This window comes from Lampris incognitus, chromosome 18, assembly GCF_029633865.1.
Source record: "Lampris incognitus isolate fLamInc1 chromosome 18, fLamInc1.hap2, whole genome shotgun sequence".
Taxonomy (NCBI): Eukaryota; Metazoa; Chordata; class Actinopteri; order Lampriformes; family Lampridae; genus Lampris; species Lampris incognitus.
Genome location: NC_079228.1, coordinates 21,947,773 through 21,967,780, shown reverse-complemented (window position 1 = coordinate 21,967,780; position 20,008 = coordinate 21,947,773). Strand labels below are relative to the sequence as shown.

Genomic DNA, 20,008 nt, shown 5'->3' with positions numbered 1-20,008 from the left:
ATAAACTGTGAATAGCTGTTCTCCTTCTGTTTAACACGTGTTAATTCAACAGAGTTTTCGGGGGTCTTTCTACGAGATGTGTGAGACCAGTGAAAAAGAGAAGACCTCTGCTGCGCCGAGAAGGTGGATCCCAGTTTCACTTTTCACTAAGCGTGTGTGTGTGTGTGCGTGTGTGTGCGTGTGCGCGTGTGTGTGTGCGTGTGTGTACGTGTGGAGTTTGGGTGGTGGGCGTGGCGTTGTGGTGGGGTGAATGGTTCGTTGGAAAGGGGCGGAGTACTCCAACATTACTACAAGCGGCTCCCTCACAAGCGCCGCCAGCCTCAGTGGTTGTAGCGCTTAGGAGGACGTTTGAATTTAAGTACGTCCACCTCCCCCCCGACCCCCCGAGTGGGAAAACGTTTTTGTTAAGACACCTGTTTCTTGTGTTTTCCCGCACTCACACAGCCGACGAGGTTTTTTTGGTTATTGTTTTTATTTTGGGTTTTTTTCCCCCCACCCGTGTCTTGCTATGGCCAAAGGAGAAGGAGGAGAACAATACTCCAACGCCAGTTTATTGAGTAAACCGGGCAACTCCGATAGCATTAAGCTCGCCAAGAGGGTAAGTTAATTTATTGATTCGCTATATGAGATTTATTCCCCGCCTCTATATGGCGGGATTGATCAAGACTATGCTAGTTTTAAACCGGACGAGCCGCATGGGATCCATCCTGGTGTGAATGAAGCCCGGGCACAAATTGTCATTTTTCTCGGGCGAGTCTTCGTCGTGAGGGCGCAATGCAAATGAACACGGAGCGGCTCTCATTGTTCCCAAAGGATAATGTGTATATATATATATATATATATATATATATATATATATATATATATATATATATATATATATATATATATACACATATATATATTGTTGAGTGTTTTTCATTGAAATTATAACCCTTCTCCACCGAATTTACGATACCCCCCTTCCTCCCTCTCTCTCTCCCTCTCTCTCTTCCTCACCAACCACATCCACCCCAAAATAAAATCAACCCAATCAACTTGCTTTCGATCTAAATCGAGGTTTCTAAACGATGTTAAAAGGGACGAATGAGGTGTTGGGTCCTACACGCGAGTGCCCGGTTAAAGATGGTAGGAGCTGGGTACATGTCTTCATCGACGTGTCACACACACCGGGGGCAGGCAGCTGTGGGCGACGGCACAGGAGTCCCCCTTTTTTTTAAATTTAGAAATGAACCGAGTCGCTTCAAAGATCCCACTCGCAGTTTCCACTTTCAGGAGTCACATCAAACCAGCCTGGGCTGTTATTATTAACGCCTATACTGCTGCTGAGTGCCCCATGTTGGCCTGTGCTTAAAAGGCTGCAGCGGTTGTCACTAAATTGAGGTGTTGCTGGTAGCAGCGATTTTAGCCACTTTTTATCTAGTCAGGAAAGAAGTCCCCCCCATCTCCTTTAATATCTTATACAGAAGACTCTTTGGATGAGGGAGGGAAAGAATTTTTTTTTTTTTGGAAGAGGACATCAACATACATACATATAGGTAATTTGCAGGTACCTCCCAGTTCCATATTGAAGTGATTTTTTATCCGATTCGATACACATTTCCATTATTCAAATAGCCCGATGGTAGAAATATTTTGGTTTTAAGGCTCTGTCCTCCCTCGTCTACATAGAATCGACCACCCCATAGTTAATCGACTCATAATTGATGGGGTCATTTTGCACTACACAAGGATAGGTGCTGTATTTCTGAACAGATAGCATGAGAGTAATGATAGCATGACACAAACTTGCACGAAAGGCAGCACACATTGACGCAAGCATGCCAGTTGCATCTTTACATAGGTATACCTGAGGTATTGGTGGTGGTGGGGGGTGATTACTTTGCTGGGGTCGAGTTCACTGACAAAGATACTTTTGACATCAGTAACATGGACACTTGACAGTCGGCACCTATTGCATGCCTATCTGCCCCATCAAGACTTCCTCTGATGCTCTTGCGGAGATTAATTTTTCCTCATTGGAATTGAGGGTCTAAAGATAAAGGTTGTTGTCTGTTGTCATTTTCACCGTGTGACCGTAAACTCCTTTTGAGATTGTAACTTTTGAATAAGGGCTTTGCACATGAACTTGGCTTGACCTGAAAATACACTCACGTTTGGGCCAGCCATATTGAATTGTCCCAGCAATTTGAAAGACCCCTTCTCTGTTATGATAGAATCAGATTTCAGCCAGAGTGTCACCATAATAAAAGACTGAACTGGTTCTTTGGTAAAACAGGCTAGTTCATTCATTTGCAGTCACAATGGTGTTTTGTGTGTTCGCCCGATCTAGAATTGCTGGTTGGTTGTTATTCACACAGCTGTCAACTGTTGCATCCTCAAACAGTCAGCAGCCATTAACTTAAAGGAAAACTGGAATGTGACTGCGGTTGAAAGTCGTCATTAAGGCTAAGCTGTGCTATGTTGAACTTCAATCTAAGTGGCCCAGGCAGATAATGGCCGACCTTTCTCCAAGACACTTAACAGTAGCCTTTTCCATCATTTAACAGCAGTGGTGGTTTATTGTTTGTTCGCTGGTGGGGAGCGCAGATCTGTCAGTACCGACCACACAGCCCTGTGATTGGACAGGGAGGAGGGTGTATTTTACAGTAACCTGCTCCCGACTAGTGACCCAGCTGCAGAGCCCTGGTCACACTGACAGACAAACATTTGCCTGTGATGCAGGTACACAGCTGCAAGGTGCTGTCAACCGGACTTTTCGATGTGTGTATGTGACACCCTAGTGTAACCTGGCCTGGGCATTATTTGACCCCAGCAGAGTTTGCCACTTGTGTTTGTGAATAGTCCGTCAACATACTTTTTTTTTGTGGGGGGGTGAGGAATAATGCCAATAGGGAAGATAATAAGGTGGAACTGCTCAGACAGAAATGGGAATCTTCTCATGTCATAGTCTGAGGAGTGTGTTTCCCAATGCCAGTCTGCAGTCTATGCCAAATGTGCTATAAATGACAGCAGTCTTATTCCAACTAGACTTTTAGTCACTGACTGTGAAGAATTTTGGCTATAGTTCTTGTGCAGCACCCACTCAGAGGTCTACTGCTTGACACAGAAATGAGAAATGAGAAATGAGTAATGAGGTTAAGTGTTTGAAAACGAAAGGGAATGAGAAGTTGTTGAGAAAGTGGTCAAGATATCTGACCAAATAAAGAGGGAGGAAATTCTCTAGATGATGGATGATGGTTGTAGTTATTCACTGGCTTGGATTTCATAGTTTATCCTACCATCCATTTCATAAGTCATGACAGCCAGACTATAACCAAGGCTAATCCTGAGAAATTCTATAAACTGCTGTAAAAACTCAGTCACAGCGCAAGCCCTCTCACAAAGTAGGTTAATGTAAACTGTGTGAATGCCTGAAGTCAATGTTGGTTATAAGGTGTCATCTTTTAAGATACTTGGTAATCTAAAAAAGCCGCTGTCTGTCTGCCTCCCTGCAGTTTTGAAGAAGCGAGCCTGTTTGAATTTTCCTTTGTCAGTTTAACTCACATTTCTTTTTCTGTCCCCTTTCCTTCTTCCTTTGCAGAGTGAACAGAAGAACAGGTTATCAGTCTGCAACAAGTTGTGCTATGCCGTTGGTGGAGCACCTTACCAGATCACAGGATGCGCCCTGGGCTTTTTCCTGCAAATCTACCTACTCGATGTCGCTCAGGTGAGTTGGTGGCCCAATACTGCCTCTAAAGCTCCAAGACCCAACATCTCCAGGTGCTACCCTGTCACAACATGGGCCTTAATTTAGATGAACAAACTGCCTTAGAAAAAAAACAAAACCTGTGCCCCTTTGCCACCCGGGTGCCTGAGAAGAACCTCTAAATTGGGAATATGCTGTGTGTCCATCACTCTTTACTGTGTGTAGCTCGGTACGTGGGCCGAGCATTTTTAATTTTGGGGCATGGGGCGATACATGATCTTTCCTTTGCTCCTTCAAGCATCGCTCTTTCAAGGGCATGTACAGATCCTGTTGGACACTGATGCTGACCATCAGTGGGACTATCGTTCTCAGAAAATGAAGTGGTAGAAATGTTTTTAGATTGTTTCTCCCATTTAATCCCATGATGGCCCTCCATTGTAACATCAACAGCCTTACTGTGGCTTATTCTGAAGAGGTCGGGTTTCTAGAGGAGGGAGGCTGGTTAGTAGCACTGTTGGGAAGGGCTAGCTTTGATGGGCTTTGACACTAATCTGATGGTCAAGGCCAAGATGGCATGCAAGTCAATGGCCTCCCAGGGGTTAGCTTTTGTCAGACTGCTGTGATCAGTGATTACCAGTGTATGGGGTGACACAGCGTGGAGCGGCGTGTACAGTCAGGAGGTCTAGCATTCATCCTCTCTGGGCGGCTTTAAGCCATTTATTGTGTACCATGTGCTCCAATAAATGAATGAATGGAGGACTAGCAGAGCTGCTAAGGGCTACCATCATGAGCTCGGTACTGGCCTTTTGATTAATTACTTTAATAAGTAGATGATTAAACAAAGTTTGGCATTTTACAAAGCTATAGCCCTGCTCACCTTTGCAGCACAATAAATAAAAAAAAACCTTTCAGCTCTTCAAACACAGGCTGGGCTTGGCCATGAGCTTGTGATAAAGGTTATTCATTCTCATAGACTGAAATCTCAAGTACTTTCGATTTTGCCGTTTTTATAGGGACAATTCTAACACAAAGATAGCAGGTAAATCTGGTTTCCCATATGTGGCCCCTATAGAATATTGTCCTTTCTAGTTGTGCTACGCTCATAGAGAGCAGTTGGTAAATCATTTTTGTTGTCATTTGCTGTTGTGACGATCTTCTTTGTCTTCTGCTTTTGTTTCGCAGCTGGACCCCTTCTATGCTTCCATCATCCTGTTTATAGGTCGGGCTTGGGATGCTGTAACGGACCCAACTGTGGGCTTCTTGGTCTCCCGAAGCCCGTGGACACGCTTTGGACGCATGCTACCCTGGTATGTCAAACTCCCAGCAAGGTCCAATACTATACTTTGAGTGTATTCACGTGAATAACCTGTGTAATCTGCCCATTCAATGTTCTATTTGCCTACCACAACCCCATAGTCTATGAGGATCTTTCCCAATTTCAAAATGACTCATGTTCATCAACTTTCCGATTTCCTTTTTTAAGTATTTTGTACTTCCCATATGTTGATGGGTGAGTCGGAACTGAATTGTCAGGCAGTCTGTTTGTGTTTGGGGACACAGGGTCTTGTGCTATGAATGCATCTGGAGTTCTAATATCGATCCTCAGAGGGTTACTACTGCTGATGCTGATGCAATTACCATTGCACCGCTTCCGCGTTGTACACACATTACTCGCTCTGTATCGCTCTCCTTTCTTCTAGCACACTCCCATATAGACATGCATGTGTACACACAGTATTGCAAACAATAAAATCTTTCGTGCTCCCGTCCATGCAAACCATAAATATTTCAACGAAAAAATGCTCTCTGCAGTAAAGACCAGCATGAAGCTGATATGCAAAGAGAATCCCTCATTATTAGGGATTACCACATTTTCCATTAATTTGCTTCTGCTTAAAATAACTAATTTGTGCCAGGGAGTCTGCTTTTTGTAGTCGGCATTAGAAATGTCACTTGTTTTCTTTCCCCGATTCAGAGAATTCTAGCCGAGCGAGACTTCAGTTGTAAACGTGAATAGGCTAATTACTTTGTTAGATTTGACTTGCATTCTGGCTTGCATAGCCGCTACGTTTAATGTTTAATTTTACTTCATTGCTTTTTTTTTGAAAATTTTTATTTGGCCAGTGTAATTCAGTATTTATATTGATTCTTTTCATCTGGAGTGACAGCCTTTGTTCGCAACTCTGGTGTATTAAGCTATATGTCCCTTTTGATTGTGTCATTGTAATGGCAAATGGGAAGTAAATGAAGCTGCGTGCCTTCTTAAGTCAAGGGCAGTGAGCCTTGTTCGCCAATTCATTCCCTCCCCCATGTCGCTACTTCCCAGTTTTTCATCTCTTACTGAGCAGCCCATATGGGTTCATCCCTGAAGCCCATGGCATAAATGTGCACATGTATAATAATGGATTCTTGGGTATTGTATGGACTATGGCCTTGACTCCTGCATCCTCAAATATGACATACCCTTGTGAAGTTCTTAGTCCAGGTCTGGCAGTATCAATAACCCTCCTCTATTAGAGGAGTACAGAACAGGGTGTGAGTTAGAGCTACTGGTTATGTAAGTTGTTGGTCCACACAGAGGCTGTTTCAGAGAGCCTGGCCAGGCAACATTTAGTCGCTTCTGGATCCAAGTGGCAACCCGATGTGCTCTGCAATGGTAGCTAAAGTGATTGGGGAGTGTCAGCGGAGTCTGACTCAACTGGGATCTGAAGGGTTGGCTACATGCTTCAGAACATGAATCAATTTTTTTTTTAGCCAAGCGAGTCTGCACAAACAATAAATTTGACTTGGCACGTTGGTCACATGAAATGCATAAAATGTTGACAAGTTGTTACTCGTATTAGTCGAGGGGAATGTGATGGCACAGATTTGTGAATTTTCTTCATAGCTGTTGGTACTTAGTTGGATTGAAGTTACATCTATAGGTGTCAGTTTTATTAATCAGCTGCACAAGGTCCTTCAAATGGCTGAGCGGTGCACTAATTGATGTCTTTCTGGACTGTATACTATTTAGATAAGATCTCCTGAGAAGATCCGCCATACAGGGAATGGCAGAATAGCAGAATTTGTTTGCACACAGGAGAGCGACAGCCTGCCTAATATCCCAAGACAGATTTGGCACGTCTCCCTCAGTGTCACCTGTTGGTGGGAGGGACACAACTGGGAGAGACACGTCACCCTGGAGGTCCCAGCTGGTTGTGCTGTGTGTTGGGCTGTCTCTGTTGCCCCCCCCCATTTTTTTTGTTTTTTTTGTTGCAAGTCAGCCCTCACCTCAGTAACTGATTTGGCATGCGGAGGAATGATCTTCCTATTCAGTTATGTGGCAACAGATTGTGCAGATCCACAGAAATGCCAGATGTTCCGTTTGCTTTGTAGACCCCAGTAACTTTTCTTTTGCTTTCAATGTTTAAAAAAGATGAACAGGATTTATATCAGATTTTTTTTAAAAACACACGCACACACATTTCATTTTTTAAGTTTAGCTGCAAACTTTATAAATGACTGTAGCCCTGAAAACTTTTTTTTTTTTTTTGTAGGGAGGGGGACAGACAGACAAACTATATTAAACATATCACATGACAAACCAACCTCTTGGGAGAGCGTTATATGCTAACAGGACAGGCTATGTGTTGTTCTAATCCTCAGTCGGCATCGTGATAGCCTGTCATCAGCATTTTGACCTCTGTAAAAATTTTGAGGTAAGATGCTGCCTGTGACAACATGGTTCACACACCCGTAACAGGGACCAGCAGCAGCTCATTTAGAAAAACCCTCATGCCTTAACTGTGCCTGGGGGATAGGAGGAGGCTGAAGAGGGGAGGGACCTCCACCGCTGTCTTCAAAGCATTGTGTGTGTGTGTGTGGGGGGGGGGGGGGGATAGCGGGAGCTGAGTGCCACGCTGCGTTTTCATTGGTCCAGCCCACAACACACCACCTACTCCAGCCAATGGCGTCACAGCTGTCAGCTGCGTTTTAAAGAGTGGCTGAGGAATCCAAGAGGGAAAAAAAAGAAACCCAAGAGGTTACTACAGTTCAATTCAGGAATGCGTTTCACTCTTGCAGTGAATTCACCAGTTTGCCCCCCACCCCCTCAAAAAAAAGGGACGAATTACAAATTTCTTTTGAAAAGTTTTAAGTTCTGGCTAAAGGCTATTCACATTTTGTGCGCATGAATTTTAATTTATTGAATATGAAATTACTGCGCTGACAAATGCCGAGACGATTCTCAAATCCAAGTTTAAAACGGACTCAGGCTGTCTGACTAACTGCCGTAGATCAAGCCATGTTTCCATTCGACATGATTGAGCAAGATTGTTTTTCGATTTGGAAGTTTTCTGTTTTGAATAAGAAAAAAAGGACGTTTGGCAACAGCTGATAAGTTCCCGTGCGGTCTGTGTGAAGTCAAGGCTGTGAAACCCTCAAATTTGGCTAGGTGTGGGGCCTTTTTTTAATTCTAATTAAAATGTGCAATTATCCAGGATTGTTTGCATGCGTAGGAAAAATCTAGTCAAAGCGGATGCAAACGTACGTCATTATGTTAAGTACCACCATTATGTTATCAAAGTGGACTCATTAAATACCTTAATGTCACCCAATTGCTCCTGCATACAGCAGCAGATGCTGAATGCGCTTAATTTGACGAGTTAACTTGCCAGGTGATGGATAAGCGATTTCTGTGGTCAGCACTGCTATTTCGGATGGCTCGGAAACTTGATGCTAGGAAGGACGTCACATCATACTGAATGCCACGAGTCATATGGTCTGCATTGTGGGTGCAAAGCCCTGCATACGCTGTGCATGTCTTGGCTCAACCCAAGCAGCCTTCTTTCTAACTCCGGCATCAGATGGGAGAAGTCTGCCCAGGGAATTAAAGAAATAGTTGTTTTAACTACAAAATTAAGATGCCCACGTCAAAAGTAAATGAGGGTAAATGTAGTTCCTTTTTTGATTTATCTACATTTTTAAGGTGTTGAATGAAATGACAAATTCTTCCACCCCCCATTTTTCTCCCCAATTGTACTTGGCCAATTACCTCACTCTTCCGAGCCATTCCAGTCGTTGCTCCATGCCCTCTGCCGATCCGGGGAGGGCTGCAGACTACCACATGCCTCCTCCGATACATGTGCAGTCTCCAGCCACTTCTTTTCACCCGACAGTGAGGAGTTTCACCAGGGGGATTTAGCACATGGGAGGATCATGCTATTCTCCCTAGTTCCCCCTCCTCCCTGAACAGGCACCCCAACCGACCAGAGGAGGCGCTAGTGCAGCGACCAGGACACATACCCACATCCGGCTTCCCACCTGCAGACACGGCCAATTGTGTCTGTAGGGATGCCCGACCAAGCCGGAGGTAATACAGGGATTCAAACCAGAGACCCCCGTGTTGGTAGGCAATGGAATAGACCGCTACACTACCCCGACGCAAAATTACAAATTCAACTCTAGTCTTGTCTACCAGTCAGAAGGCTGGAATTGATTGACATGCTACTACTATGATGTTAGTAGTAGTAAGGGTTCCCCCCTTGTGTGAGCAGTGCTGTAGACATAAAATGTAGTTGTGCCCAGAATCCTATCAAGTTTGTCGAAGACATGCTACAGCAGGAAGAAGTCACGGCCAGCTCTCATGTCGCTCGTGATGCTTTCTGGTGTGATCACAGGGTTACAGACTGAGTTCTCCGCCCTTGATAAAGCATCTGGTTTATCAAGGGCTTAGAGCAGTGTCTTTACATTGTTCTTGCATGCACTTATAGGAACAAGGCAAGCTTTATTGCTGTTAGCAAATCCCATGTGTGAGCGAGCTTTCTGAAAGCCACACCTCATTCCATTTCTCACTTCGACTCCTTCACCATAGAAAGGATCAGTCACAACTAAATTAGTGGATAGTGAACCTGCTTAGAGATGACTAGTGATACAGTATGTGCCCCAATTAGATGTAGGGGGAAATAATTGTCTTAAAGAAATGCGAGAGATGAAATCCCTGAAGTAGCTACAAGAATGCATCTCTAACTACATTACAAGACCAACATTAGTGCACTTGCACAACCTTTCTTGTTGTCTTCTACATGCCTAGGCTATTAGTTTACAAATAAGAGTCATGTACAGTAGTTTCAGTTGAAATGTGGGTGGAATTTTTCAATCCACATGTCAGTAGCACACGCGCACAGTGGAAAACTACGATGAAGTGTCTGTCAATATAAACAGTTATGGTTTCATAATGCATAATGCATATATTTTATTGTCACTTAAATGACAGCCGTTTCCTCTTGTATCAAACATTTCTCTTAAACGAGGGGGAGAATTGAATTTATTTATTACATCTTGACAAAGTAGATCAACAGAATATATCATCAAATTATAGAATAATCTCTCATCCATTCTCAGCAGTTTTAATTCAGAACAAGCACTAGGGAATGTGTCATTATAGGGTTGATGTCATAGGGTGTTTAACATTGTAGCTGCATTTAAATTTCTTTTATGATTTCATTTCCTATTTAGAAAGGATGAACTGGATATGACTAAATCAAATGAGTCATTCTATCATTGTAGTTTTTAAACATTAGGTCAATAGCAGGAAGTTCCAGTTGGCATCCTGTTTCAGTAAGCTGGTAGTCCTGCTTTCACAAAGTTGTGGTCAGAGTCACTCTCTTATGTGATTGGAGGGTTCTCGCCAGGCCACAGGAAAAAGCATAAGTGGGGCAGGAAGTGATCGCAGACACTGTATGACCCAGTTCTCTCACAGACTCTCAGCTGTTCTCTGCCAACACGACCACATGCTGCGACCTCGGTGGTTGGATAGGGTGGTTTATGGTATGTTGTGACGTGTTCTGACGTTTTCGACACCATAACTTGTTTGGCAATCTGTCGGATCAATGAAAACAGATGATGAAGAGGGAGGCGTAAAATGGGGGGAAAAAATGGTGACATGGGTGTGCCTGGGGGGTGGGGAAGAGTGGCATGTTCTTACTCAGACGGACACAATGGCTTATCTGAATTCCTGATGCATTTTGCATTACACAAGAAACGCATTCATCGTCAAACACCAACTCACTGCACTGAACGACGTTTACAAAAGATGTGACTGTTCATCTGTCAGAGCGTGAAGATAGAAAATAAAGGATTAGCTAATCTGTCAAAAGAGAAGCACCAAAATTGCACATTATTCCGCAGTACTTCCGCTATGTATAGTCCAAACCAAGCCACATTATGAGTTTCCACATCAATCTGCTGCACGTATGTGTTATCCTGTGCCCATTTTTGCCTCTACAAATAATAACATGACATAACTACATCAACATGAGACAGTTTACCCAAGCGTCAAATGGTGATTATTGAGTAATGGTGAGCGGAGCGATGGCTTGGCAGAGAGAAGAACAAGGCTGGCACACAGCTGACACCTCTGTTATGTAATGGGCCGGCTCTGTCCACTAAGTTTGTGTTACCCGCTGGAGTGTGATCATGATCTCTACTCATCTCCCACCCTCACACTTTTTATTTTCCCTGGTACAGGATTGTGTTCTCCACCCCCCTCGCTGTGCTTACATATTTCCTAATATGGTACGTTCCTCCATTTGAGGATGGCAAAGTCATCTGGTACCTCGTCTTCTACTGCCTCTTCCAGACCCTGCAGACTGTGAGTAACACACAGCTTAGGAAAACTCACCTACCCTGTGTACATTTGGCCTTAGCACCAGTTTGGCCGGCCGAAGAGCTTACCTTCACAGTATCAGTTTCTCTCCTAATGGAGGAATCAGTAATCTGTATCAACGGTCACCTGCCAAGACAAATTTAGGACTCATTTAAGGATGTTGTGCTTTGTAATTGTTTTTTTTTTAATGCATGATTTCATTACAACAATTCAGGCTGAGAATTATATCCAGTAAAGTGTTGTGATATTTTGTGTTACAACAGTATAAAAACTCGCAAATTGGACACACATTTAAATCGGGTAGCAATTAAATACACTTCTCATGTTTCTTTGAGCTAAAGTTCTATTCTTGAATTTACACTTGTGTGTGTTGTGTGTGCGCGCGCATGTCTGTGTGTGCATGTGTGTAAAAAAAAAAAATCCTTCTCATATTTTATCCTCTCCCTCCTCTCCAGTGTTTCCATGTGCCTTACTCTGCCCTCACAATGTTCATCAGTTCAGAGCAAAAAGAGAGAGACTCGGCCACCGCTTACCGTAAGTGTCAGAGGCCCCCTCGGCAGACAAGAACTAATTCTGAACTACAAGCTTTATACAGGAACTCATGTTTGGGTAACTTTTATGATAAAAAGGGGCATGCGGGTAGCGTAACAGGCTATTCCATTGCCTACCAACACGGGGATCGCTGGTTTGAATCCTCGCGTTACCTCTGGCTTGGTTGGGTGTCCCTACAGAAACAATTGGCCGTGTCTGGGGGATGGGAAGCCGGATGTGGGTATGTGTCCTGGTCACTGCACTAGCACCTCCTCTGGTTGGTCGGGGTGCCTGTTTGGAGGGGAGGGGGAACTGGGGGGAATAGCGTGATCCTCCCACGCGCTACGTCCCCCTGGCGAAACTCCTCACTGTCAGGTGAAAAGAAGTGGCTGGCGACTCCACTTGGTAGTCGGCAGCCCTCCCCAGATCGGCTGGGGGGGGGGGGGGTAGAGCAGCGACCAGGATGACTTGGAAAATAGGGTAATTGGCCAAGTGCAATTGGGGAGAAAAAGAGGGGAAAAAAGCCCCCCCCCCCATCAAAAAAAAAGAACTTCTATGACAAAAAAAAAAGGTCTAGAGTCTAGTTTGGCACCTCCAGTATGTCTGCTTCTCTGATTAAACCTCCCTTGTCTCCTGCAATCAGGGATGACCGTTGAGGTACTGGGCACTGTGATTGGTACAGCCATCCAAGGGCAGATAGTTGGCATGGCCAATGCACCCTGCATCCCTATACCTGGCAATGACACTGAGATCAGGAACTTCACTTCATCCCTGACAAGTATCAGACCTGACATTAATAACACTCATCCTGTTATCTCCCTGGATGACACGGTATGCGTACACACACACACACACACACACACACACACACACACACACACACACACACACGCACACCCCAATATAACCCTCTTATTCTGCCCATATCTGGTGTCCATGGACTCATCATTCTCATTGATTTAGCTTATGTTGATTAGAAATGCCTGAATCTATGTAAAATTCATCTTAAAATTTTTGTGTTGTAAAAATATATGCTTACTCTGTTGTTTTCCCCCCCATAGAAAACAGCCTACATGATTGCTTCTGGTGTCATATGTGCCATCTACATTCTCTGTGCTGTTGTGCTCTTCTTTGGTGTGAGAGAGAAAAAGGGTAAGGCATTGAACCCTTCGTCCATCTTGGGACTCAAAACCAAGTGCTATTTACGCATCTTAGCAAAATGCATAGAAAATGCATGTCCTTCATTTGACGGCTGACCTCTCCATTGTGGCCCCATGGTTATACCGAGCATGGCCTTTCCTCTGTGCTGTGGTATGACTATGGGCTGACTGTGTGTGAAGCACAGGGACTTCATGGTAGTTATAACCAGCTAGTAACCAGATTTCTCATAATAGATATATTTGTTATTGATGACCCTTAAATTATTGATGACACTTAAAGGGGGCGGCACGGTGGCGCAGTGGTTAGCGCAGTCGCCTCACAGCATGAAGGTCCTGGGTTCGAGTCCCAGGGTAGTCTGACCTTGGGGGTCGTCTCGGGTCATCCTCTGTGTGGAGTTTGCATGTTCTTTCCATGTCTGCGTGGGTTTCCTCCAGGTGCTCCGGTTACCTCCCACAGTCCAAAGACACATAGGTCAGGTGAATTGGCCGTACTAAATTGTCCCCAGGTGAATGTGTCGGCCCTGTGATGGCCTGGTGGCCTGTCCAGGGTGTCTACCCACCTGCTGCCCTATGATTGCTGGGATAGGCTCCAGAATCCCTACGACCCTGAGAGCAGGATAAGCGGTTTGGATAATGGATGGATTAATGGACCCTTAAAGGCAGCACCTTGTGTTGAATTAATCTAAACATAGGAGCATAGAAATGGATAGGGAACTTAATCGTGTTTTTTTTCTTCTTCTTCTTTTCGTCCCTTTTTCTTTATCCACTTTGTCCAGAATCCTGTCGTCCCAGGTCGGAGCCCATGTCTTTCTTCCAGGGGTTGAAGGTGGTAATGGGACATGGACCCTATGCCAAGCTGGTTATGGGTTTCCTTTTCACCTCACTGGCTTTCATGGTGAGTATAAAAACACACACACAAACACCCAATATTTGCCGTCACGTTTATTTATACAGCCTTAAATCACAGTTACAATCTCAGAGGACTTTGTAATCACACAATAAGAAATGGGTTGATACAGTAAATGAAAATGGTCAACACCTTCTTCCTCACCCCCCAACCAGCAAACACTATGACCACACTCAATGTGTGTCCACAGTCGGTCATAGACCATAGCCACACCAAAGTCTTAATGCCTCTACACAGTGCAGATGAATACTTTGCTAACCTTCACATAGTATGGTTTGGCAGTTTGCCTTTCGACCTGTATATATGGACAAGATGACTCCTTTAACATGACAGACTGTGTGATGATGTTGTTTACTGGGTTTTTTTTCCTCTGTGGTTTCTGGCATAAGGCACTTGTGGTAACTGCTGGGAGTCTTGCAGGTATGCAGCCTGTGCATTCCCAGCCCCAGTATACTTGGTGCCTGCAAGGTTTCGCTGAAATGTTCCAGTGTGTGACCTCTTTATTATACTGTGTGTATGTGTTTGTGCCCCTTTCTGTAGCTCTTGGAAGGAAACTTTGCCCTGTTCTGCAGCTACACCCTGGGCTTCAGAAATGACTTCCAGAACATTCTACTCGCCATTATGGTGAGTTATGTGCACATACAAACTTTAGAAACAAGGGTTGCGTTTTGCAAACAGGTATTTGCGCTCCTCTCAAAGCAATGAGCACATCTTCGCCCGTAAAGGGAACCAAGGGCGGCCAAGTCCTGTGGAAGAAATTCAGACATTAGTTTCAGAGCATAGACAAAAGAGGTCTTTGCCTGGGCTTCTCTGAAGATGTAAATTGTGTCCAGCTACAAGTCCATTCATTGTCCAGTCAGGGCCAGTGTGTCCTAGCTGCTCAGTTGTGTGTCCGTGATGTGTGTCCGCCCGCATTGGTCAGTCTGAATGTCACCCTATTCCCACAGTTATCAGAGACATGGTGCAAAAGCCATTGCACGACTTGGCAAATGGGAAAAAAATCCTAGTTTATGTATCCTTACTTTCTTTTACATCCCTTTTACAGCCTTTGTTTTATATTAACCCAAATGTATTAACATCAAATAATTAATTGACATTAAACCTTCAAGTCCTGACAGGAGTCAAGTCCAGTTAACAGGTAACCATGGTGCTAGTGTGCACAGTAGAAATGTAAAGGGTGATAAAGTGGGTTAATGAGGTTGAAAAGATTACATTCTCTGATCCTTTACTTTATGGAGGGGATTACAGAGCCATGCAAGTGACCTCTTTGAAGTCGAAGTTTCATTTATACAATGAATTTTTATTTTAATAGAGACCTCGGCCTTATCACAGTGGTCTGTGAATAAATGTTGGCCCGTACTAAGAGATGAAGGATTAGTTTGAGATGACTAATCCTCACTTTAGCAAGTTTTAAGAGACAGCGCACTGATCTGGGAACTGTTGGCGATGGCTTGTGTGAATGCAGCAGGTTAGGATGGGCCATATTTCTGAAGTGCACTAGTTAATTTCTGGTAATTCAATAGTTTTGCCAGTTTGTTAGGCATGGGAACAGTGGTGGTCAGACAAATGAAACGTTGTCTGAGAGCAGCGGGGGAGCTCATCAAATGGCAGCAAACAAAAGAAGCTTGTATTGTGGGCGGCGTGCGGCACGTTGAAGGGCATGTTATTCAGCACATTGCTAGCTAGGGACCATCACGTTTCTCTAGACTGCACAGTAATCCTGTCAGAAGATGCTCGAGGTTTTCTGTCTTCATTTCACTGCAGTAGAAACTGCTGAAATCAGCTGTGCGAGACAATCGGAAGTGGTCCGTGATGCCTTTCAAGGGAGATAAAAGCATGGTTTACGAGCAGCGGCCCTAAACTTCAGGGGGGGAAAAAAAGGCTTATGCAGCTGATGACGGTGGTATCATTTGAAGAAGCTACAATTTCAGTTCATTGACCTTGTTTAAAAAAAAAACAACAGGCAAATATTACGAAAAAGCATGTGTGCGAAACCAGAGGATGTGACTAATTAGATTCTCCATTTCCCACAGAGAAACCACAAAATGAGTAACTCACAAAGGGCAGGATATTACAGATATTTTGTCTGTAGGCTGAACTGCTACATCAAGGTTTTCCTGCTGCACTTTGCTGTTTTTTTGGGGTTTTTTTTTTATCATCACAACCATCTGAAAAGGGCAACTTGACCTTCCTATTGGTCAAACCTACCTGAGTCATAGGGTGCTGCAGTGCTTTCACTGAGGCCAGTTCCAGTAAGATATATTGAGCTTGGGTTTTTTTTGTTTTTGTTTTTGGTAGGACTTTGAGGTCACAGTCACTTCTTTTTTCACCATAGTTATTAGCAGGTGAGAGTGGCCAAATATCCTTTAAGCATCACCACATTTGGAAGTATCGTTAAACCAAAACGGAATGTGAAGACTTCAAGGGAAAAAAGCTCGATGTTGTCTTCCTTCCACATAGTTGCGTAACGCTCTTTAAACCCGTTGCCTGCAGCAAGATCTTTTACGGAACTCGGCAGAACTCAATGTTTTATGAGTGTTTGTGTCAATAAAATGATTGGCTTACATGGTTTGTATTTTTTTCCTCCCAGCTGTCCGCTACTCTGGCCATTCCTTTCTGGCAGTGGTTTCTGACTCGGTTTGGGAAGAAGACGGCGGTTTACGTTGGCACCTCGGTAAGACCCACAGTCATGTCAGCAGACCACCATTGAGTGTGTGTGTGTGTGTGTGTGTGCGTGTGTGTGTGTGTGTGTGTGTGTGTGTGTGTGTGTGTGTGTGTGTGTGTGTGTGTGTGTGTGAAGTTAGTGTGAATGTGATATCATGAGTTTTGATGAAGTGTGTCATGTTGAAAGTGGATGGTGGCTTTAGAGACGTCATTGTATGAATTCAGTACTGTTGCTGTCCTCCCATTTTGATAAAATCTGAAATATCTTTTCTCTCTCCCTAGTCAGTGGTTCCCTTCATGATTCTCGTGGTGTGTGTGAAGAGCAACCTGATAGTCTCTTACGTCGTCTCCTTTGCTGCTGGGGTCGGCGTAGCTGCAGCCTTCCTATTACCCTGGTAAAAGACACACACACACGCACACACACTGACTCCGGCTTGTTTTTTCTTTTAGGTGGACCTTGTGTACTGTGTTCCCAGCCAATAATTAAGATATTCCATTATCTGACTCAACTGACCCTATTGCATGTATTTCAGGTCTATGCTTCCTGATGTGGTCGATGACTTTCAGGTGCACAACCCAGACTCTGTTGGCCATGAAGCCATCTTCTATTCCTTCTATGTCTTCTTCACCAAGTTTGCCTCTGGAGTCTCCCTTGGCATATCCACTCTTAGTTTAGAGTAAGTACTTGTGTGTACACACACACACACACACACACACACACACACACCATATCTGTAATTATGGAGAACATCTTAGGAGGTTTTTCAATTAGCTAGTCAAACAAACTTGCTCACAATGGTAAAGGCATGACCTTAAAGCTTAGTCAAATCTCACAGCTCCCACCTCAGAGCAAATTATTCTTTCACTCACTTGATTCAGTTTAGTAAGTGTGTGTGTGCATGGTTATAGGCATTTCATACAATTGGGTTTACCATAAAATAGTCTTTGAGAAATTTTGCCTCGTACCAAAATCTTTTTTTACTAGATTTAGGATAATTTTTTAATATTTATCTTTTAATGCTCTGCATTTTAGTTAATTTTTTTTCTTCCTCTTGTAGTTTTGCAGGCTATATTACACGTGGCTGCTCCCAACCGGAGGAAGTGGATTTAACCCTCAAACTGTTGGTGTCTGCAGCACCCATAGCTCTTATCTTGGTTGGACTGATCATTTTCCACTCTTATCCAATCAATGAGGAAACGAGGCAGGGCAACCGCAAACTGCTGCAGGAACAGCGGTAAGACAGTGGTCTGAGAACTTATGAATCAGCTCTGTGCTGTCTTGCATGTGTTTTTGGTTTGCCCACTTAAGCAAAACTTAAACTGAGGTCTCTTGTTTTCCTGCAGGGACAATGAGGCAGATTCTGAAACGGACTTTGCAGAGCTGGCCAACATGGTCTAGAACATTTTTAGAAACCCACAGATCAACCGGGTGATCACTGCCGTTTGCACTGGGTGGGACCAATGGACCGGAGCCTGTCTAATTATAGAGACACTGCCTTGTCCAATCACATTGCTGCTTCTCCATATCTCAGAACTTCAACGACTAGACCGTGCAACAGCTGCACCAAGGCCTCGGAAAGAACTGCCTTACCTGCCATATTTGTGACAATTTCTTTGAGTCTGCTCTCTGCAACACTACTCTTTGCAAAGTAACCTACAAAAATTGTGTACTGTTTTTTGAATGCTGCACAAAGGAATGAATATTTCTTTTGTTCATAGTTGCACAAAATGTTGAAATGTGAGTTCAGTGGACCTGCTTTGTGAGTATTGTCTTTGTACGACTTTCACGAACTTGGGTTTCTATCCATATACATGCTCTCATAGGTAAACTTGGAAATTCATATCCTTGACCGCTGTGCTACACCTTTATAACCTTCCATGAGATGTAAACATGAGAAACTTGAACAACCATTTAAAAAAAAAAAATTAATACCTGGGCTTTTTGTTTTCCACAAAGTTCAAACATTCACACTGTCTGATATAAATTTCTTTAGAGATCATTTATATTACAGAATTTCAAAGTATTGAACATTTCTTCCAATTTTTTATGCAAATTTTTTTTCGCATTGGGAGATTTTCCAACAGGTAGCTGCAAATTTACCCACAATCTAAAACATGTAATTGAAATATTTCCTATTTCAAACAGTTCACAACTTAGTTCTCTAGTAATTTTCCTTTTCCTTTTTCTGCTGACATCTGGTTGACTGAAACACAACTGCCTGGTCATGTCCATTCCAGTTCTTACCCTCTGACTTTGCTTAGAGAAGAGAAAGACACTACCGTCTGATGTTCCAACTAGTGGATTTGCTGTAAATGCTGTGCTCTCGAAGACGTGTTTTAGTTTCCCACCATTGCAATGAAACCACTAAAATGGAGGACCAGTTTATTTGCACGAACAAAGTTGATCTAACCATTACATTATTTATATGAAATTATTTAAAGCACGGCTATTAAAGACCATAGAGATTTTTTTCTCTTGATATGAATCATTTTCTTAACATCAAGCAAATTCAAAAATACAATTGGTACTAATCTAGTGAGATTATTTAAGTATTTATTAGTTTGATTTTGATGTTTTTTTTCTGAGTTCATGTTCACTGGAATGTCATGCATCTTGCAGTATTTAACTTCTTTAAGGCCTTTTTAAGGTTTGTGTTCCAACTTGTTAATTTTTGAATGAAGTATATTTCAGCAAACTGAGGAAAAAAGATGTTTACTAATGGTTAGCTCTCAAAGACTTTAATGCATGTTGCCTCAGCTAACGCAACAATTTTTTTCCCCATTCACAAAAGGGAAGCACAGAATTATCAAAAAAAAAAAAGAAAAAGAAAAGAAAAATGGAGGATGGGGATGTGAATTTTGTGGTCTCCCTGGTGTTTTTTATTTTATGTTTGTGTGTCAACTTTGGGAATGATTGTATAGTTTTAAAGGAACAAGGCGTCTGCTTTATGAGCATCTCAAACTGAGGCATGAAAAAAGAATTGACGCCTCCGATATGGAATATGTTTTCTAGTATGTTTCCATACTGATATAACTACATATGTCCACACTTGGATTTGCTAGGATGAAGTAGTAACGTATTTATTTCAGTTACCCCACTTCCTGTGGTTTTCTTTCTCCTAGAGTTTCTTTAGGAGAAGAGAATTGCCAATTTTTTACACCACACGCCCTCTAACTACATACAAAACTTGCCAATATGTAAACATGTCTTCTGTGCATATGTATATATTGTATGTAAACCTGTAAATATATTTGATATTTGTGGATGCAAGTGAAAACTTATGTACATTGATGTAAGGTAGTTATTTAAGGAAGATGTTGTGAGAATAAATGAGGAAAAAAAGTTAAAAGAATAATAAACATTAATTGATAATTGTACCGTGAGTGGGTTGTTGGCATTCATTATTTGAAAA

At 43.0% G+C, this 20,008-nt stretch overlaps 1 protein-coding gene across 1 annotated transcript; it reads left to right on the top strand.

Moving 5' to 3' along the window:
- The first annotated feature begins 341 nt into the window (after positions 1-341).
- Positions 342-19,973, top strand: mfsd2ab (MFSD2 lysolipid transporter A, lysophospholipid b). Its single transcript, XM_056297914.1, has 14 exons — positions 342-598; positions 3,584-3,709; positions 4,871-4,995; positions 11,195-11,318; positions 11,789-11,867; positions 12,508-12,695; positions 12,926-13,016; positions 13,801-13,919; positions 14,472-14,555; positions 16,522-16,605; positions 16,878-16,990; positions 17,129-17,272; positions 17,654-17,830; positions 17,940-19,973. Exons 1-14 carry the CDS (start codon positions 509-511, stop codon positions 17,992-17,994), a joined length of 1,599 nt encoding a protein of 532 aa, XP_056153889.1. The 5' UTR covers positions 342-508; the 3' UTR covers positions 17,995-19,973.
- Positions 19,974-20,008: the final 35 nt, after the last annotated feature.